General features: G+C 42.6%; 2 protein-coding genes across 4 annotated transcripts in view; one reads left to right on the top strand and one right to left on the bottom strand.

Annotated features, from left to right (window-relative positions):
- DIP-kappa (Dpr-interacting protein kappa) overlaps positions 1-18679 on the top strand; it is a 40461-nt gene that overhangs the window by 2432 nt on the left and 19350 nt on the right. The window contains exon 2 of one of the 2 annotated variants that reach the window (NM_165049.2): positions 723-916. In NM_165049.2, coding sequence (NP_723828.1) covers positions 751-916 — 166 coding nt within the window. In that variant the 5' untranslated portion in view covers positions 723-750. Of the gene's footprint in view, positions 1-577; positions 917-18679 lie in introns of both variants that reach the window. The other variant, NM_001298975.1, reaches the window with a different exon arrangement.
- Gpo3 (Glycerophosphate oxidase 3) lies at positions 4306-6674 on the bottom strand. 2 transcript variants are annotated; one of them, NM_135823.3, is made up of 2 exons: positions 5994-6674; positions 4306-5940 (listed from the first exon to the last, which is right to left on the bottom strand). In NM_135823.3, the coding sequence occupies exons 1-2, from the start codon at positions 6372-6374 to the stop codon at positions 4441-4443; spliced, it is 1881 nt and encodes a 626-aa protein (NP_609667.2). In that variant the 5' UTR covers positions 6375-6674; the 3' UTR covers positions 4306-4440. The 2 variants fall into 2 exon arrangements, with proteins under 2 accessions (NP_609667.2, NP_001246023.1); NM_001259094.2 differs by having other exon boundaries at positions 4306-5918.

The raw sequence follows: 18679 nt of genomic DNA, 5'->3' as shown, positions 1-18679 counted from the left end.
TATTCATAGGCTTAAGTTTAAATTATATCTTTATTGAAATGTCTTTAATTGTTAGCTTGTCATTAAAAAATGCTATATTCTATATCTTCCTTTTAAGTTTGAATAAAAAACGTTCTTCTTTGTGTAAGATTTGTCTGCACAACCATAAGGTTAAAGGGCAATGTTAAATTAATGTTGAATTTCCGCCGACAAATCAAATTACTGTCTGTGTGCTGTCTGAAGATATTTAATCCGGCTGAGCCGAAGTCTTAAACGCTTCAAATTAACGCACAGGCAATGAATTTCGACGGTACCGTGGAATGAGGACTCAAAACTCAAAGTTAAGCAAACAAACTTGGCTCAAAGTCAGAAGTCAAAAGGCCGTGGCACCAAACTATGTAGGAAAAATGCGTGTAAACAGCAGCAGCAAATCACTCCACGCATCCGGATCCGCGTTCGGGTTTTGACTTTGGGGCCGAGGCCCCAGTTAAGTGGTGGCAAGCTGGCTCGTCATCGTCATGGGGCCACCCAGTCAGTCATCATCATCATAATCGCCATCATGACACTCCATTTCAATCGCCGTTGGTGTTGATTACAGCCCCCTTGTTGTTGCTGTTGATTACGCGACGTTTAAGTGATTAAAGGTGAAAACATTTGACGGCCAGTGAATATCAGGCTTGAACATTTGGCAACATTTTGTCCGCCGCAGTGTTGAACTTTTTCCGTTACATTAACCTTTGCAGAAGAAGAAAATTAAGGTAAAGGATTTCCATGGCCATGGCAGGACCCCACCGCCTGCCACGCCCACATACACGCCGCCGCTTCCGCCTACAGGCGGAGTTTAACGTCCGGCAGTTGGCCATCACGATAATAGCCACTGCCGCGGTTACCATGCTGATGACAGCCACGCCCACCCTCGCCGAAATCCCCTCAAAGGGTAAGTGCTTTGATAATTTAATGAGCCACTCTTGATGGGCTTCTTAGTTTGATTGATTGATTGACTGATGAACCGAGCGGGGAAAGTCGAAGTATAGTGACAATAGAGGAACTTATTTTTGCTCTAAATACCAAGTGATATTTTACTGGGTTTCAATATAAGCTAATTAAAATAATTGAGCACTTGCAAAACGTAATTTCTATTGGGGTTCAAAAGCTGGTGGAATCTATTTTGAAAACGATTTTCATTAGCTGTCTGAGTAATAAGAAAAGTAATTTTCGAATTAATAATAAATCAGCGAAATAATATGTGTATAGATAATTAAGTTAGGCAGTTCTCAACGCTCATGAATTTTGGACGATTCCTGGGTAAAAAAGTTGGCAAAAGTTTTCTTTCAATAAATGACTCAGACCATTATGTGTGCAGTATATTATCAAAAAGACCTTCATTGAAAATTCCAAAAGAAAAATATTTTTTATTGATATCGATTAAAATTTAAAATCTTTAAAAGCCTGCATTTTATTCCTCCTCTGGCCAAGCCTTTGCTACAGTTACAGGTAAAACAACTTTCTTTTATTAAAACTTAATGGACCTCGATATTTAGATCTGCCCAGAAAAATGTATGTGCCATTAAAAGCAATTTCGGAAGAGAAAATAATTTCAGTTTTTGTTCGCTGCTGCTTTGCAGCAGTTTCCCTGCCTTTTTCAAAAGGTTGTTCACATCCAATTGGCCAAGAACAAAAATTGCACATATTTGAAATATTTATGAAAACAATTTTCCATTTTCATCCGGCCGTTCGGAAGGGGCGAGTGTTTTATTTGCATATTTGTGAAATTTATCTTTGGCTAAGCAAACGAAGAGGCCGACAGATACGGCGTAGAAAACGCTCAAGGATATTTTGTGACATAATCAAATATGCTTTAAGCCAAAGCCAACAACTCAACCCTTTTGAAGTCGCTGCCAACAAAATGAATGAACTGCAGATAAAAGATGTTGGCCCCTGCCACGTCATGCTATTTCAGTTGTTTCCTCACATACACACATCCATACATATATGCATTGTGCAGATATTTTCCAGAAACATTTTCCACCCGTTCGTTCCCCAAGGGGGAAGGAAATTTTCTTATTTCCATCTTATGCCTTCTATTTTATGAGCATGGAAATGCAAATGCTTACAAGACGTTTAACATGTCACCTGCGGGCAGAAAGACACTCCGCAAAATGCTCTCCACACTTATCTGACAGTTGTGCATCTTTGGCCTTCGCCTTTTCCATTCGGCAAACATATAAAATACACATTTGTTTGCCTTACCATGTTTGTCACTTATCGTTTGGGCCAATGTTTTGCAGCTGAGTGCCATTTCCCCGGCCAGCGACTTTCCTATTTCCACTTCAACTCTGGTCGAGATAGCTGTGCTTGCGTGTATGTGAAGATATATTATGATTTTATGCATGGTTTGCCCAAGAATAACTATTTCAGCAATGCTGCAAATATGAAAAAGTTCCATTGCAAGTTCGCACTTTATTTGGCTAGATGGAAATGGCCTGAGTGCAGCCGTGTATGCAAGTGGCAAAAATAATTGAATAATATGGCAAAGGGTCTTTCAAATATATTATTATTGGCTCACATGCTGATTGCAGAAGCTTACTTGAAAAATTCTTTAAAAATGTATAGAGAAACGTATAGTAGCGTTTTTATGCTTTTAAAAACGAATTCTTGCTTTATTGCAACTCCAGTATACAGTATTATTAACTTTATAACACAACTTTTGCATTTACGCGGCATTTTTCACACATACTAAATTTTTCTTTGCTAGATCTCAATCTCTACTTTATTCTCAGCTGCCGCTGTGATTTTTACACCAGAAATACTACAGCATTTTTATGACACACTATTTTCCTCTTATTTCCGATTGTCGCCTACCATTACATTCAGAATTTTATGGTGGCTCTTCCGCTATACGTTCCGTATGCTTCTTATTTTTCGCCATTTTAAGGCGTTATTTCTCATTTAATACTTTTTTTGGTACCCGCTAATGTCCTTGACTGGCATTTTTGAAGCCAACAGGACGAAGGGCTCCCTCTTGCAAATCGTTGGCGAGGATTCTTATTATTATGGGCTCGCGTGTGCATCGTCTGCATTTTAGCCTATTACTTACTTCCTCCGACTGCTGCCCGAAACTTATTAAAATTCTTCGACGCCGCAGTGGCTGTTGCAGAAAGGGGAAATGAAGCGAAGCAGGCGTTGGCCACACTGGCAAACCGACCATTGGTGTGGGCATTGCAATTTATGCTTGAAGTTTCAAGAAATTCCCCAAATAGTTTCGCGTGCTCGAAATTATTAACTCTACTAATCAGCATAAAAATGCGGCCGAAAAAAAAAAAACAGCAGGTTTTTGTTACAAAAGTGAGGCGAAAAGTGAAAGTGTTCTGACTTCGGCCAGCTAATAGTTTTATTTAATTCAGTACGAAATTTTGCGCGTGATTTCACGTAAGGTTTTTCCAACCTTCTTTCAAATGAAGTGCATAAATGATGTGTGAACCATATGTCTGCAACAAGTAGAGTATTTGATGTGCAGCCAGTCGAGCAACTTGAAAATTAAAAAAAGCATGAAATTAAACAATTTTTTTTACTACTGCATAATGCTGCTATTTAAAAATGGTACATTTTCATTTAATTTCATAATTACGTTGATGCTCTTTAAAAATGCGACCATAAAAACCCCATTTACATGGCTAACGAGCTGTGGCAGGAAAAATGAGCTACTTACAAAATGCCACCCACAATGCGTATTCACATTTTCCAGCCCCAATCAGCCAATAAATAAAAAGCAATATATGAACGATAAGCGTATTCGAAGAATCGCAAACAAGAAGAAATGGTTTTTGGGCTCCAATAACAATAATTCAAAATTATCGCCCCCAAAATGACAAAAAAAAACCCTAATTTATAATAACAAATGACAAACGAAGATTAAAATAAATTTATGGAAGTGCCCAAATGAAAAATCGATGCATCATTGTTTAATTTGCTCAATGAATCCAGAAAGGAAAATTGCCCAAATTTGTTAATTTTAATACCACTTATAGAGCTGCTGAGTATTTCATTTATTTTTTTATATAATATCGCTAGGAATTACGCATAACAAGATCTCGGGAAACATTCAGTGCGGGTAAATCAGGATCTTCCGCATGATACTTGATAATCAGGAACTACCAATATAATAAAAGATCCTATTTTCTCTGGGAATTAAGAATTTAAGAGACGATGAACTATGAAGTGCTAAAGATCCGAGGAGTTCAGGACATCCAACAATAAGAAATTGAAATGAAAAACACCTGGGTGGATATGGTGATCAAGGTTTCTTGTAGTAATAAATTGCTTTTTGCTTTTTTTGTTCCCAACTTTATTTAATGGTATAGAAAGACCCACACGCAACGAAACGTTGGCTATTTAAAAATTTCACCATATGAATTTGTTGCGCCAAGTGCTAGTTAACGCTTTCTGTCCGATGTCAACCGATTAGCGTCCGAGTCCATAACTTAAGCTCGTCATAAGGGGCAAGAACATGCTAGACATGGATCTATGTTGGACCAAGGGTTGAACGCAAATCTTCTTTGATATTTCCATCGAGTAGCTCCTGGCCCCCCTGCGAACTGCCGCCCGGCAGCAACATCCCTCCGAGGAGCCCTTCTTTTTCGGCTTGCTCTTGCTGGTGCTCCTGGGTTGGACTATTGATCCCAGACCCATTTGGCGCACCAGAAACTCCTGGGCCGCCACCATCTGCTCCTTTTGCTCTTCCTCATCCCAACCATTCTCGCCGGCCATGATCTTGAGAATTCTAGGCAGCATGTGCAGCGTGGCGGCCGCATCCACGAAGGCTATGCGCAACCGTCGTGCGATGATGTCCACAAGGGTGCAGGCGTACTCATTTCGCATGGCATACTGAATCTCTGCCTCTATATAGGGGAAGCTCGGATGGAGGCGCTTCTTCAGATCAGGAGCCTGAGAGAACAGTGCATGTCCATTGTACCCATAGGAATCGGAGATATGATGCGCCACGTCCATGGGCACACCGTAGTCCTGCACGAATTCTAGCGGCAGCATGCAACACCATGATTCGGCTCCGTCTAACTTCAAGTCCTGTGTCCAACTGGAGGTCACATGATCGTCGCATAGTCCACAAGATTTAATGGCCAAATCCACGGCATCGGCTGCCATCACGCGGTAACTGCTCCACCGTCCGCCGGCCAGCGTGATAAGACCGTCGGGACTAACCTCGATCATATAGCTGTTGATCGGTGTTCCACGCTTGTCATCATCATTTTCCTTGTCGGTTGGACAGCTCACACTGGCCTTGATCGCCGTCCAGGCACTAAGGACGTGACAGCGCCCCAGCTCCACGCAGGGATCCATCCTTTTCTTGGCTGCTTCTAGCAGACAATCCACGTCATCTGGATCGGGAGTGGGACTTCCACGGCTAGACACTTCATCGAGGTCCACTTCGCGACTGCCTAGAACCATGTGGTTCTCAAACGGCACCATATATACAGTGAGATCATCATTTTTCAGAGCCGGACTCAACAAACCGTAATGTCCGGAACCAAAGTAGCGGGGCAGGGATACTTGGGTTTCCAGAGTGGGCAATAGAATGGGTGCGGTTCCCTCCTTGTCCATCTGCCGGATGGCATCTGTGCTGGAGCCTGTGGCATTGATCACGGCCTTGGACTGAATGTAGAACTGCTCGCAGGAGATCTTGTCCTTAACGCTAACAACTCGGCAGCATCCCTCCTGTGGCATAATCTCCACCACCTCCATGTGGTTGCCCACATTGGCGCCCAGGGCCACCGCGGTCATCACCAATGCGACGCACATCCGGGCATCATCCACCTGACCATCATAGTAGACGACGCCACCGCGAAGGCCATCGGTTTTTAGCAGCGGAAACTCATACATGGTGGCCTCCCTGGAGATGATGTGCGATCCGCGGATATTGGATGCTGCTGATATCCAGTCGTAAACCTTGGAATATATATTTCATACTTGTGGCAACCAGTCTTAGCTCGTCAACCTACCTTCAATCCCAGCCAGGTGCAGGGCATCTGCAAAAAACTGTAGATGGGTATGATCATGGGCTGGATGCGGTTCAGATGCGGAGCGTTCTTCAGCATGGTCACCCGTTCACTCATCATTTGCAGCATAATGTACAGCTGTTCGACATCCTTCTCCCGGAGGGCAGTGCCCAGATATGAACCACTGCCATCGATCAGCTTACTGGTTCGCGAACTAGAGCCGCTTGCAAAATCCTCTGCCTCAATTAAGGCGGTTTTAAGACCACGACACGCTGCGTCTACAGCACAACCACAACCCACGGCTCCTCCTCCGATGATCAGAACGTCGAACTCCTCGGCCTTCAGTGCATTTACGTGCTCCGCGCGAGATGGTACCACCTTCATTGCGCAACAGTGGTTTCCGCGAACCTTGACCCGGCTCCGTTGATAGGTGATAGATGATAAGAAGGCCTGGCTCAAAAGCTGCCGATGCTCGCTGAGATGAACAGCACTTTGCGCCAGGATGGCACCCAACTTGGACATAGTTAATCGGACCTTTAATTAAAGGCAGCAACACAACAAAAATTTCGAATTTTGAGGGGTCGCGCCGTTTTCCCAACGCTTCCCAAATTTTCGAAAAATATTCAAAAGGTATGCAAACAGAAGGTTTTAAAAGGTTTGTGTCATTCTGTTAAGGCAGTCAGCTCAAGCCTACTTTGTTAGAAACCTAATTTGTTTTTAAATGGCAACAGGAATTCATCCTTTTTCTAAAAATATTTACTGTCTATCCTTCTAAAGTCGATGTATAAAACCTTTCTTATTATTCACCATTCAATCATGAATTTAAATATGCTCATTTAATTGCCTGAAATACTTCGTTGAACCCTTTGGCGAGCAGAAAGTCCTGTACAAGTTTAAAATTCAATAAAAATTTGAAAACATTGTAATTGAGCGACGTTGCGCCCCCGCCGAAAGCCAATTAAAATTAATGAAAATTATAGATATGCGGCTTGTCGCCTCGCCGGTTTCCTCTGCACCTGGGCGAAAAGGTGTCGGGCTGTCACAGTTTCTGACAATTTAAACTCGTGACTGGCTGTCGGGGGAGGGGGAGAAAATTACAATGCTTAGCACATTAAGGTTGGAAAATTTAATTACATGCGATGGCGACACATTTGTGCCAGAATATTAATACTGTTCGCAGGAAGTCCCCGGAGATGGGTGCTCCGGTCTGACACGGCCCGCGTCTAATGAGTTTGTTTAAGTAATTTCAATTCATTTGTTAATTTTCAACTATTGTCTCTCTATTGACTCTATTAATGCGCCCGGGGTCTGTGTCTGTCCATCAGCCTGTCATTCCGTCACTCAGAGCTGAAGTGTTGGCCATCGGGTTCGTTTGAATGTTTACCCAACTGAATGAATGAATGTCCTGTGGGAATGCGGTGCTTTTGACTTTGGCGTGCCGACGACCGACATTGTCCTTTTGTCATTGGAATGGTCATTAATACTGTGCCTCGGCATAGATCAACTTTCGATTGCTGATTGCCCGCATTAGCATTCGATTGTCATCGAGGGAGACGGTTTTTGGTTTTTAATTCCGCAGAAATCAGTTCAATTCATGGAATAAATAAGTTACTATATCACTTTCGGTGCATTAAAAGACCAGCATAAAATAAATTTTAATTTATTCAAATAAATATTTGATATTCTCTTTTTCTAATGTGAAATAAACTTCTACTTATTACTACTATAAGTTGCTTAGATTTTAACGTGTAATCAAAGATCGGATTTTCGTACCATTTTGAGTCCTGCTAAAAATTGTTTAGCTGACATTCAACATCTTGAGATAGATCTTCCGGATCTTGTTAAAAAGTTAAATTCGGTTGACCATATTAGGGTCTTATCCTTCCTTCCCCTCCTGGGGGCCACGTGGCGGAACAACAAGAACGGCGCCCGAGGCCTTCTAAATACAAATTTCCGGTGTAAGCCACACAACAAACCTGACCTAAAGCCCACCCCCCACCCCCCCACTGCCCACGCGCAGACGACCATGTTGGCCACCCACCAAAGTTGCCTGCTGAAACCAGGCGACCGCCACGCCCCGGCACTTTGTTACATTTCGTTACCTCGCCAAAGTGCCTCAACACATTCGGCGGGATACGGCGTGGCCTTGTTGTTTCCTGCTCACCTTACCAGCTGGTCCACCCACCCACTTTCCACCCCCTTGCCCGGTTGCAACTGGCTTTGTTTTGCGGCTCGCTGTTGCTGGCGTGTGGCTCACCTTTTTTTTTTTTTGGACTTCCCCGCCCAAAACAACCTGCCACCACCACCCACCGCCAGTTGGTCTACGGGCATTATTGCAGCTATAAAGTCAGTGCCTTGAACTTTTCCTCTGGCTGTTTTTGTTTTGTCCGTTGTTCTTTTGGTCCGGCTTTTCTTTTCGTTTTTTTTTTTTTTTTAATTCAAGCTCTCTTTTTGTCGCCTTATTGCCATTGAAGTTTGTTTTTTATGGCCTGGCCGAGCTTGACAATAAGCACGGCGGCGGCAAAACTTTTCCACTTCTCATTTATTATTACGCTCGACAATTGCTGTTGTTGTTGTTGTTGTTGTTGTTGTCCTGACAACCGAGCGACAGAAATTGTCGTTTGTCCATGTTGCCTTCCTTCGACAGCAAACGAAAGCTAGGAAAAAATCTAGAAAAATCGCAGTGAAAAATACAACAAACAGCTGGGCGGTGCAAATGCAAACAGGCGTACAACAATTCATCAAAAAATTTGTTAAAAAAATGCTCGCAAAAAAAGCAAAAAACGAGAATTAAAATAATAATTCAAAATAAACGATTTGTTGCGCTTCGGCTGGCAATCAGCGAGGTGTTAAGTGGCCCAAATTGTCTGACAACAAGGTGCCTTCACTTAGCCCCGCCCCTCAAACATTTTACACAACTTTAAATATATTTTTGCTAACTGTATTGCTGAATGTTTTGATTTATAAGGACAAACGGAAATGGCTTCGTTTGGTCAATGCTAGATGTAATTCTTCGGCCTCAGGTGTGCTGAACAGCTTTATTAAATTTGTTGAATAAAAGTTGATACCATTTTAAGGAAAGGCCACATTTCTTGATAAACCATTACCAAATCGAAATCTCTATTACAGCTAGAAAAAAAAATATATAACACCTAGCATATTTTTTCCCTTTAATTACCAAAAATTCCAGCCAAAAGTCGTTTTCAATTGCCAGAAATTGAGCCTAATTTAGCTGTAGTATTACTGTGTATTGTGGCATAATTGAGTTGCACACGCACGAGGCAAGGTCCGCCAATCCAAGACAAGTGGAGGGGAAATGCTTTCTCTGTCAGATGCTCGAGCTGTTGGGTCGAGTATAAAGGCGCTAATTTGTAGCAATTAGTTTGGCACTCGGCCATGGCAACAGCATTGGGAAATTGCTACTGGGCTTGGCCAAAACAAGATACCATAAACAGTCACACAGAACGCAAGACACTGTGTGGAATTCGGCATATGGCACGCAGCGAGGACTTTCCAAAAGGACATTTGATAACAATTGAACAAACGTCACGAGGGCAGCCAGGCGTTTAAATCGAGTAAATGTGACACATTTTCAGCGGCATGACATCAATTAAATTTATACCTTTTCTGTCACCCAGAAAAACACGCAGTGTCTGCCACATGAAAATATTTTATTTTTATAGCTACCTTTTCATTACTCAGTTGGCAAAGGACAGCATATACTGAATGTATTTAATCTGCCGCCGTTGATTGCAAAATTTAATTTAAATGCCTTGTTGCTTAATGCGGATCGATTGTTTTTCGCCAATATGGGTATGTTTGCATTTTAAAATTGTTATCAATATGTAAGTGAACAAAACGTTATGTTTTATGTATGGATGTAACATTATCGGACAAATCGTGTCAGTTCTTAATTATTGATCACATTTTTTTGCATGGCTGGTATTACATTTTACATATGTTTTTAAAATGAAACTATTTAATTGTTCACATTCTGGCAGTCTTTACCAAATGCAGAGTTAGGGTATCACCAAGTCGTTGTTGCTCCCATTTACTTTCCCCTTTTTATCCTTTATCTTGCCCCCATGTCTCAGCAATTGTTGTTCCCCTTGTTGTAGGCAACACTATTTGTGTCATGCAACAATGTAATTGCCACTGTCGTTGTCATTTCCGCTGGACACACGTTTCAACGACAGGAAAAAAGGCCAGGCTAGGAGAAAGGGAAAAAGCATTAAAGATATTGCAGGGAATGGTCCTGCGGATGGGCGGGAATGTGAGAAAGTTGGGCGTGGCAGCCGTGTGGCGGAAGGAAGTGAGTTGTAGGTCGGCCATTGTGCAGTTATGCGGTGAGCAAGTCGTATTGTGGCGCCCTTTGGTCCCACGAAGGGCGAACGGGGGCGGGCAGGGGTAAATGTCCTGGCCAATTGTCAGAGGCGCGGGCCATGTTAAGTTGAAAATAATAGACGTGGACATGGCTGTCATGCTGTCAGTCGAAGACGATGTGCGCCGGACACTAATCGATGTGGACAAATTGCAAAGGTTGCAGGCTTAGACACCCACCCATCTGCCCATAAACCAGCTTTATCCTCCGCCTTACCTGTGGCTCCCTGGAAATTAATGGCTCAATGAGGCAGGACATTAGCTGCTTGTTTGCCCCCAGGAGGGATTTTTAATTGCTGCCTGGGTGGTCATTCTGTGGTCGCTCCATTTATTTGTGTTCCCCACAAGCACCAGGTTCAACTCCTGCGGTTGACCTTTCCTCGCCAACCATCGATTATCCAATGCGATACCTGTACCTCTCCCCGTTTTACCTCGCATTTGCCTTTTTAGTCGTGCTACAGTAAACTTGCGGTTGCCCAGAGCATCGCACTTGCATTCCATACCAACCACTTTGAACCCATCAATGTGGCCTCCACATCACCATGTTTGATAAATAGCCCGAGGGTGCGGTTTATTTAAATTCACTGGCTGTGAATAAAGTCAAGCGATGGCTTCTAAGTTACGGGATACTTAACTTACTAATGGCTATAGGTATATTAAAGAACACTGATAGTTAAGATAATCAACATATGCAACAGATATCCATAGTGCTTAATAGTATATATAGAAAAATATCTTTAATATTAAAGATTTTAAATAACCATAAATATTTTAATAATGCACATTTTTCTCCTTGTTTCCAGGTAAGTTCGTGTCCACATCGATATTTAATTTTGGCTGCCCGTCAGTAAGTTTTAGCATTTTGTTATTAACCAAAAGCTGCACACCGACACCGACAGCTATTAAACTCTAAAACGCCCAACTTTGTTCCATCGGAAAAGTTTTCTATTTCAATTTGTGTGTTTCAGTTTGAAGCAGTGAAAGCATTGGCCATCCACAACTGGCCAACACCTCCGCTTCTGTTGAATCCGTGCTTCTGGCACTGGGCACCTGGATCCTCGCCTCCTGCCTCCTGCCTCCTGATACTAGCCACATTCGACACTTTATCACCTGGTTGGACACTGGCATTCAATGGATCGTGCTTTTCCACACGGCCATAACATTTAATGGCGCTCCGCTTAACGCTTGTAAACACGTCGGGGCAATCAGAGTCCTGGCCACGCCCCCGCAGTGTATATGTGCGCAGGACTATTCGGGGAAATTTGGTTGGGTGAACTGGGGGAGGGCGGAGTGAAAGTTTGGATTTCTTTTCACAAATTATGCCCACCGGGCATGCTAATTTCACTTTGGCTTTTGGCCCTGTAAAAGTCTACAATTACGGCTAATAGCTGGCTGCTAAAATCAAATGCAGCAGCCCATTCATTATTGCTAATTGCGGTAACCAGTTGGCGTCCGTATTATTACAAATTAACAAATCACTTAGTCGCTGAAGGCAAACTCAAGTCTCTGAAAACAACGAAATTAATTAACCAACTTATTCAACTTTAACGATTTGGGGCAAAGAATCTGGAGCGTACTTAATTTGAGCTTTTGGCGAAAAATTATAAAAGCGGAAGGCAAACTAAGAGTTAGTCTGATAGACAAGGTGTATACCGTGCATACCGTAGTAACTTTAATTTTATATAATGGAATTTTATATAATAGGTCTGATTAGATATTTATACAAATTAAAAGTTTTTTTTCTGGATCATTATCACTTCGAATAAAATTTAAGAGTGATTCGTATTAATAAATATTTATTGTCGCCAGCCGTCGCCAAATCCCATCATTACCATATTCGTGGCCGAAAGGATGTAAGGGCCTATTGAAATCGGCTAAGTTGCCATTAGGCCTTAACGCTTCGCTTAGCCCGTTATGGGAGCTGATGTTCATTGGCAGAAAAGTTTTCAGTTTTCGGCTGGCGGCAGTTCTCCTCGTTCCGAAAGCAATTATCCTCGGGGAAGTGTATTCGACTTAATTGATTTTCCTGCCGGCAGTCGGTACGGTTTTAAAAGGATTTTAATAAGCGCATCGGGAATGCCTGGCTGTGGGCGACGGTCTATATATGTAATATGTATGTATATCCTTTGTCTAAGGGTCCGCCTTTTGTGTTCCGTCCTCTATCCTTTCGCATGAAAAGTTCAGCGCGCATTTAGATAACAACATTTCGTCGGCTTTTTCACACTTTTGCCTCCCATTTCGGGGCTAAGTAAATTTTGCAGCCGGACGTGCCGAGGTCCTGAGGCCAAGGACCTTGTGGAAGGCTGAGGATTTGGTAGGTTGAAGTTCAACTGGGTCTTGCTATATGTCGCTGGCTATTTGACCGGAAGTTAAGCGGCCTTTTTCTGGACGACTCGTTTTCTAAGCAGACGTCTAGCAGGCGATTCGGGTTAAGTGTTTTGTGTGCGCCAGCTTGTACTTTAAATACAATTGGAAAATTGTGTTTATTTAATTGTCCGGAAAGGCATTTAGTTACGGTTCCTTGCTATTTGCAAACACTTTAGTTTTCGCACCTTATTGGCCATATACATATATCGTGTTCAATTAAAGTGATTATGGCTATAAGCATGTCATATGTGTTGTCCAGTTTATTGTTAATATGTAAAGAGAAATTTAATTAAACTAAACAACTTATTTTCAATGACTTTTTTAAAGAGATTACTTGCATAGAGAGCCATTTTCCGACTTCTTCATAAAGAGAACCCTTTTCGAGGTACTGAAATTCATGAATTCTGGCCTCCGACCAACTTTACCAGCTTTCCGAGTAACATTCCCATTCATTTGCCGCACATGGTGGGTGCAAATTTTGTGCAGGACTCAACCCATCTAACCAAGCTCCCCTTCAGCGCCTTTCGTCTATGTTAATTTCGCATGGATCTATGGCCATGGCGACTCTCATGTTTTTTGATGATGAAGAGGTTTCCAGCATGGAGCCAAAAACAACAAGAGTACCCACAAAAAAACAACTCCAAAATTACGTGCATTTTTTTTCAGACGCATCCTGCATTTGAGGCTGGAGCAAGGGCTTCCACTGGCGAATGCGACGGAGATGGCCGAAAAGCAATAACAATAACGACCACATGTACGGCCCACAGTTTCCACCAGTTTCCCAATTTTCCCTGCGCCCCAGTCTCGCTTTATTTTCTGTTTTCCTGCTCGGTTTGATGAACTTGCCAGCGCGGAAAAGACGGGGGAAAATGGAGTTGCCTTTGGTTCGGCAATTGCCGCTGCCTTGCTTCGATTGTTTTTATAGATGATTTTGATGATGTGGTTGGGAATGGGTATGATAAGGTGGTAGACATGGATGATTTTGTGCTGGGGAAACCCATTCTGTTGTGATTTCGTTAATAGAAAATGTAATTGCTGTTATTGATATTTTTACAGACCTAGACAATGGCTGTGATTTTCAATGGGATTACGATTACGGAAGTTGAAGTAGGAAGTCGAACGATATGTATGACTTGAATGTTTATATATATATATTTATATAAATTTTCTTTTCTATTGGATCAAACTCGTAGTTTAAAAGGCATTTTTTCAGTCGTTTAAATTGACTTTATGACTTTTAACTTCGCCACCATAAAGACCAATTTAAGGTGAGTGGTTTTTGGTAGCCAATAGACACCTGGGAGTTCAGCAGACGACATCGATACCTGGCCTTGTGGTTAACCACACAAGCCATGGAATTCCAGACACAGACCAACACAGTCGGACACTGGCTGAAATTTGCATGCGCACATCCAGAGAGCCAGGAGTCAATGGAGCATAGGTTTCCTTTTTCTCTAGCTTGTCAATCAGTTCATCGACTGCCAGACTTTCATGACATTTTGATTGACTAGACATACGAAAAATAGAAGGAACACGAAGCAGAGCCAAGCGATTGTTGCCCCACAATTGAGCTTTAAGTGCAGCGAATTTAATGGAGCAATAGAAATCGCTTAACGTTTTCGATGGCTGGCTAATTACGTTAATACACTTGAAAAAGTCGAAAGTCAAAGCGGAGCTCATCAATAATTACAAAGGAGAAGGAAATGCCAAGCTGTGGAAAGTGGAAATCGAAATCGAACTGGGACGAACTGGGACTGGGAACTCCTAGACACGAACGCCACTCGAGCTCTTGTCGAGCTTTTAGTTGGGCAAAGTTAAATGTTGGATACACCATAAACACATCAATCTTAATTAGAATCCGACATCGCAGTGCCTTGGCACAAATCGAGAGTGAAGTTTCCAGGTTTCAGCCAATTTACCGAGAATTCTGTGCCAGAGGATCCAATTTCTCTGCCACCCACATCAATTGAAAACTAATTGCATGTGTTGTTTTCTTTGATTCGCCCTTCGCAAAGCCAGCAGTGCGTAAATATTGTTGTTGCATCAAAAGTCAGAAACAGAACAATTAGGTAATTGTACGAAATGAAGTGCTCAATTGAAGGATCGAGTTAGTTAAGCTTTTAGAAAGATTCATCCATATCTGGATGAGTGCAACTATGACCAACTGAGAAAGCCTTGTAATGTGCATCCTTCACATTCCATTTTCGAAATGGAAAATAAGAATTCAGATACAGATGCTGGTAATAACGCAGTGCAGATACCGAAACATAGTTGGGGAAAGTGCCCAAAATGCTTGGACTTTTGGTCGAGCTTGGCCATCTGGCCAGACATTTAGCACTCCAGGGATAAAGTTTCATTAGGAGCAGACCAGTACGGGAGCTGCACAAGTAAGATGCGGAATGGCGGAGACCAAAATTCTGGGGAGAGCAGATGGAGCCGACACCCCAACTATCATGTATGCTGCACTTCACTGCAAATAGCACTTGAGGCTTATGACACTGCCACCAGACCAGTGCCAGTTGCTCACAGTTTCCGCACATCGCCTCCAAGCCCGTGCACCCTGACCCCAAGTCAACTCCCCTCCATTCATGCGCCCCTTCATTCGCCGCCACTTCACTTCAAGTGCATGTGAAACCGCAGTTGAAAGGCATTTATTGTACCTGCCATTGTTGTTGGGCTCGGAGATGCAGCTCAGACTGTGGTAAGCCCTCCGGTCCGCCCATCTACCACCCACTCGTTGTGCTCACAAAAATACAGGGCTCACTCTCATGAATGCCAATGCATGCAGGACTCATAAAAAGACGGCGGCTCTAGGGATGGCAGCGTGAGCTTCAGACTCACGAAGCGCGTGACGAAAGTCACGAAAAATTATTGATCACTCATCCAAAACTATATAACATATGGGCTTTATATAAATTAATGTATACAATCGTGAATATCCCAATCGTAGTTTAGATTTTGGATTTCCTAATTAAAGCTCTCTGTTCACGAGATCATCTCTACTACAGCTGCGTCTTTTTGTGGGTTAGGCATTTGCTAAACGACCCTAGTTAACCTCCAGGCCAAATAATTTGCATCAAGCACTTGCACCAGTACCATTACCATTACCATTGCAAAAACTTTGCCAAAGAAGCCATGCTCAGAATCTGGCTGTGCCCTCGGGCATAATATGTTTCACTCCCTTTGCTTGAGTATCCTTGGTTGGCTGCCTGCTTATTTTAGTTATGGTATTTGGAGAATTTTGGCCAAGTTTACAAGATTATGCGCTTAGTGGTTGCCTTAACATGAATTCAAATGGAGCACCTCAAACTTTCATTCGGGCGTGTTGAAAACTTTCTCGGCGAGGTGCAAAACGAATATGGGCTAGCACGCATTCTGCCTGGGGAGTAATTAAATAGCAAACTCATTTTTTTTTTCTGACGAGTGTGTGCTGAAAGTGGTGCTTATAAATTGGCTGTTATCTTCGGCCAGAGATACGCACTCTAATACCACGGGCAACTTGACTGGTTGACTTCGAAATACAGTAAACAGTGCACGGACTGCATTCATCAATGTTGGTAGTCGAACATGAACAATTTATGGAATTTATTAAATTGGCCAAGAGGCTGCCATTGTTTGGCTACAATGACCCTCGGGATACGGCAGCCGAAACCAAGGCAAACAAGACAAAAAAAAACAACAACAAACATTTCTCGCACACGGCCAAGGAAATCTTTTCTTCGCCTTTCCACTCTCACTTTTCCGGATGATGGGCCGCACGGCAAACACTTGGGAAAATTTATGACAATGAGCCAACAACTGTGAGTGGTCATAATATAAATAACAAGTGGGGCAAGTCTGCAAAGGGGCGTTTGGTGGGCGTGGCCCGTGCGTAACTGGTAACTGACCGTGGCAAAGTGTTGTTTTATGTGTGCCAATGTGTGTTCGTTGAAAAGGAAGGGGGGAGTTAAGGAAAGGCGGGCGCTTAAGCGATTCAACGGCCCATTGTGCTTGATTGAAGAGGGAATCCCGGAGCGAGCGAGTTGCTGAGAGATGGCTAAAGGGATTTCCCGCTTGTGTGTGCGGCACATGAGCCTGCAATTGGGAAATTATGCCCCCAGGACGCACTGTGCCGGAGCTGAGAAAGCAAAGTGAAAAGCCAACTGCTTGACTTTCTGGCCTTCGCCACCTCAGTCACTCAGTCTGCAGTCTGCTGGGTGGTCGTCAGCCCATTCCCAGCCACTCTCCAGATTGGAGTCAAGTTGGCCACATTCATTTTTTATGACCGCTGTGGCCGCCGGGCTCTTCGGCGACAGCCTGTTGAAATTTAAGACAATTTAAGTTAAACGGTTTGAGCCGAATGAAATATTCTCCTTTCCCTTACCAAACATTTCGTAAGTTATAGCTTCACCACACTCCAAGTATACAGATAAATTATTTATAGGGGTTACAGCAATAAATTTCTAACTTCTCGTTAACATTTAAATATTTGCTTAAAGCATTGCGAGTAAATAGGAACACAAGATTCTGCAACTCCCCTTGTTTTTTTAATTACCTAACGAACTTCACTTAGCTTGTTCAACGCGGAATCCCTCAAAGACATTAAAACAGATGTCGCTAAGATGGCGGGAGAAAATTTACATTTGTCTTCAGCGAAGGCAACTGGCCGCAAAATAAAAAGCCAAAGAGTTGGCCACAAAGTTACTGAATAATTCAACGAATGTCCTGCCAACATTTTAATTTAAGTTTGCGCATCGACGGTCCCCAAGATAAGAAATTTTGCGTAGAAACTGCGGTTGGAGCTGGTTGTATTTATTTACACTTTGCTGGCCGCCAAATGACGGCCACAAAAATTAATAGAAAAGTTTCCCCAAACGACACTCGGCAAACAGCAACGGAGACGCGAGGCGGAAAGAACAAATTATGCAGCAATTTCATTTTGATATTTTTGTCAACACAGGATGAAAGGATGTTAATGTAAATGACTGCCCCCCAAAGAATCCCGCAAAAAAGGGGGGAAAACGAAAAACTTTTAATAATGTCTCAAAAGGCGCACATTTTTTCCCCTTTTGTTTTTTTTTTGCGGACTTTGGCAGCGGAAAAGGGAGTGGCCACAAACTCTTGTTCACACTTCATTTATAATTCTGGGCCAAAAACGGCCAAGGCCTTTTGTTGTGATCCAGTCCCTAATTATTATTTCCACGAATTCTGTGGAGTAAGTTATGTTTACGATTGCATGCTGGGAACCGGCGGTCTTGACTTGCCCACATTAATGCAATCCCATTCGTTTTTATATCGCCATAGAAGTTTTTCTGTCCGCGCCGTTTTCTTGGCTTTCTTCGGTTTAATGGTCTACTTAAAGCAGCTCGACTGAAACTTTTCTCAGCCCAGACGTGCCAAGGTTTATTTTAAAGACTAACAAAGCCGTACCAGTCTTTAATCTTAAAATTAAAGTGAATAGTTAAGTTTTTGATATAATAAAAATATACCTACTTCTCTTAAATTCATACAAATCAGAACTAAAAAATTTCAATTTACTTAACTCACTCGACTTTAACCGGCATTTGTTGATAAAGCCACAAGCGCCAGTTCTATTTAATTACAAATCGAAACAATGCCTTTAACCACCTGCAGCGATATGAATAAATTTGAATATTTATCTCATTAAATTGAGTCAGCCCAATTTACACCTATTTCGAGCAAAATCGTTGCCCAACTCGAACCACAGAATGCCATTTTCCCCGCAATCCCGAATCCAAGTCATATGTTAACTGTCTGTACGTGCCAGACTGAAAGTGGCGACTTTATGTCTGGGAAAATGGCTTCGTTTCAGTTCCATTTTCCTGCTCCCTGCCCACTTTACCATTATCCACACCGCCCCCCTGTGTCCGTTCATTCTGACTGTCGACATATCTTAATTCCCATAACCAGGCGAAAGGCTGCATGAATTTCAAATTCAATTT

The sequence above is a fragment of the Drosophila melanogaster genome, chromosome 2L (genome assembly GCF_000001215.4).
Source record: "Drosophila melanogaster chromosome 2L".
NCBI classification, from domain to species: domain Eukaryota; kingdom Metazoa; phylum Arthropoda; class Insecta; order Diptera; family Drosophilidae; genus Drosophila; species Drosophila melanogaster.
This window is presented reverse-complemented; position numbering and strand designations above follow the sequence as displayed.

Bases quoted from the DNA above. Each gene is read 5' to 3' on its own strand.
- Gpo3 (NM_135823.3), bottom strand. From the start codon at position 6,374: ATGAAGGTGGTACCATCTCGCGCGGAGCACGTAAATGCACTGAAGGCC. The intron at 5,941-5,993 runs GTAGGTTGACGA...ATATATTCCAAG, and splicing joins GCACCTGGCTGGGATTGAAG to GTTTACGACTGGATATCAGC.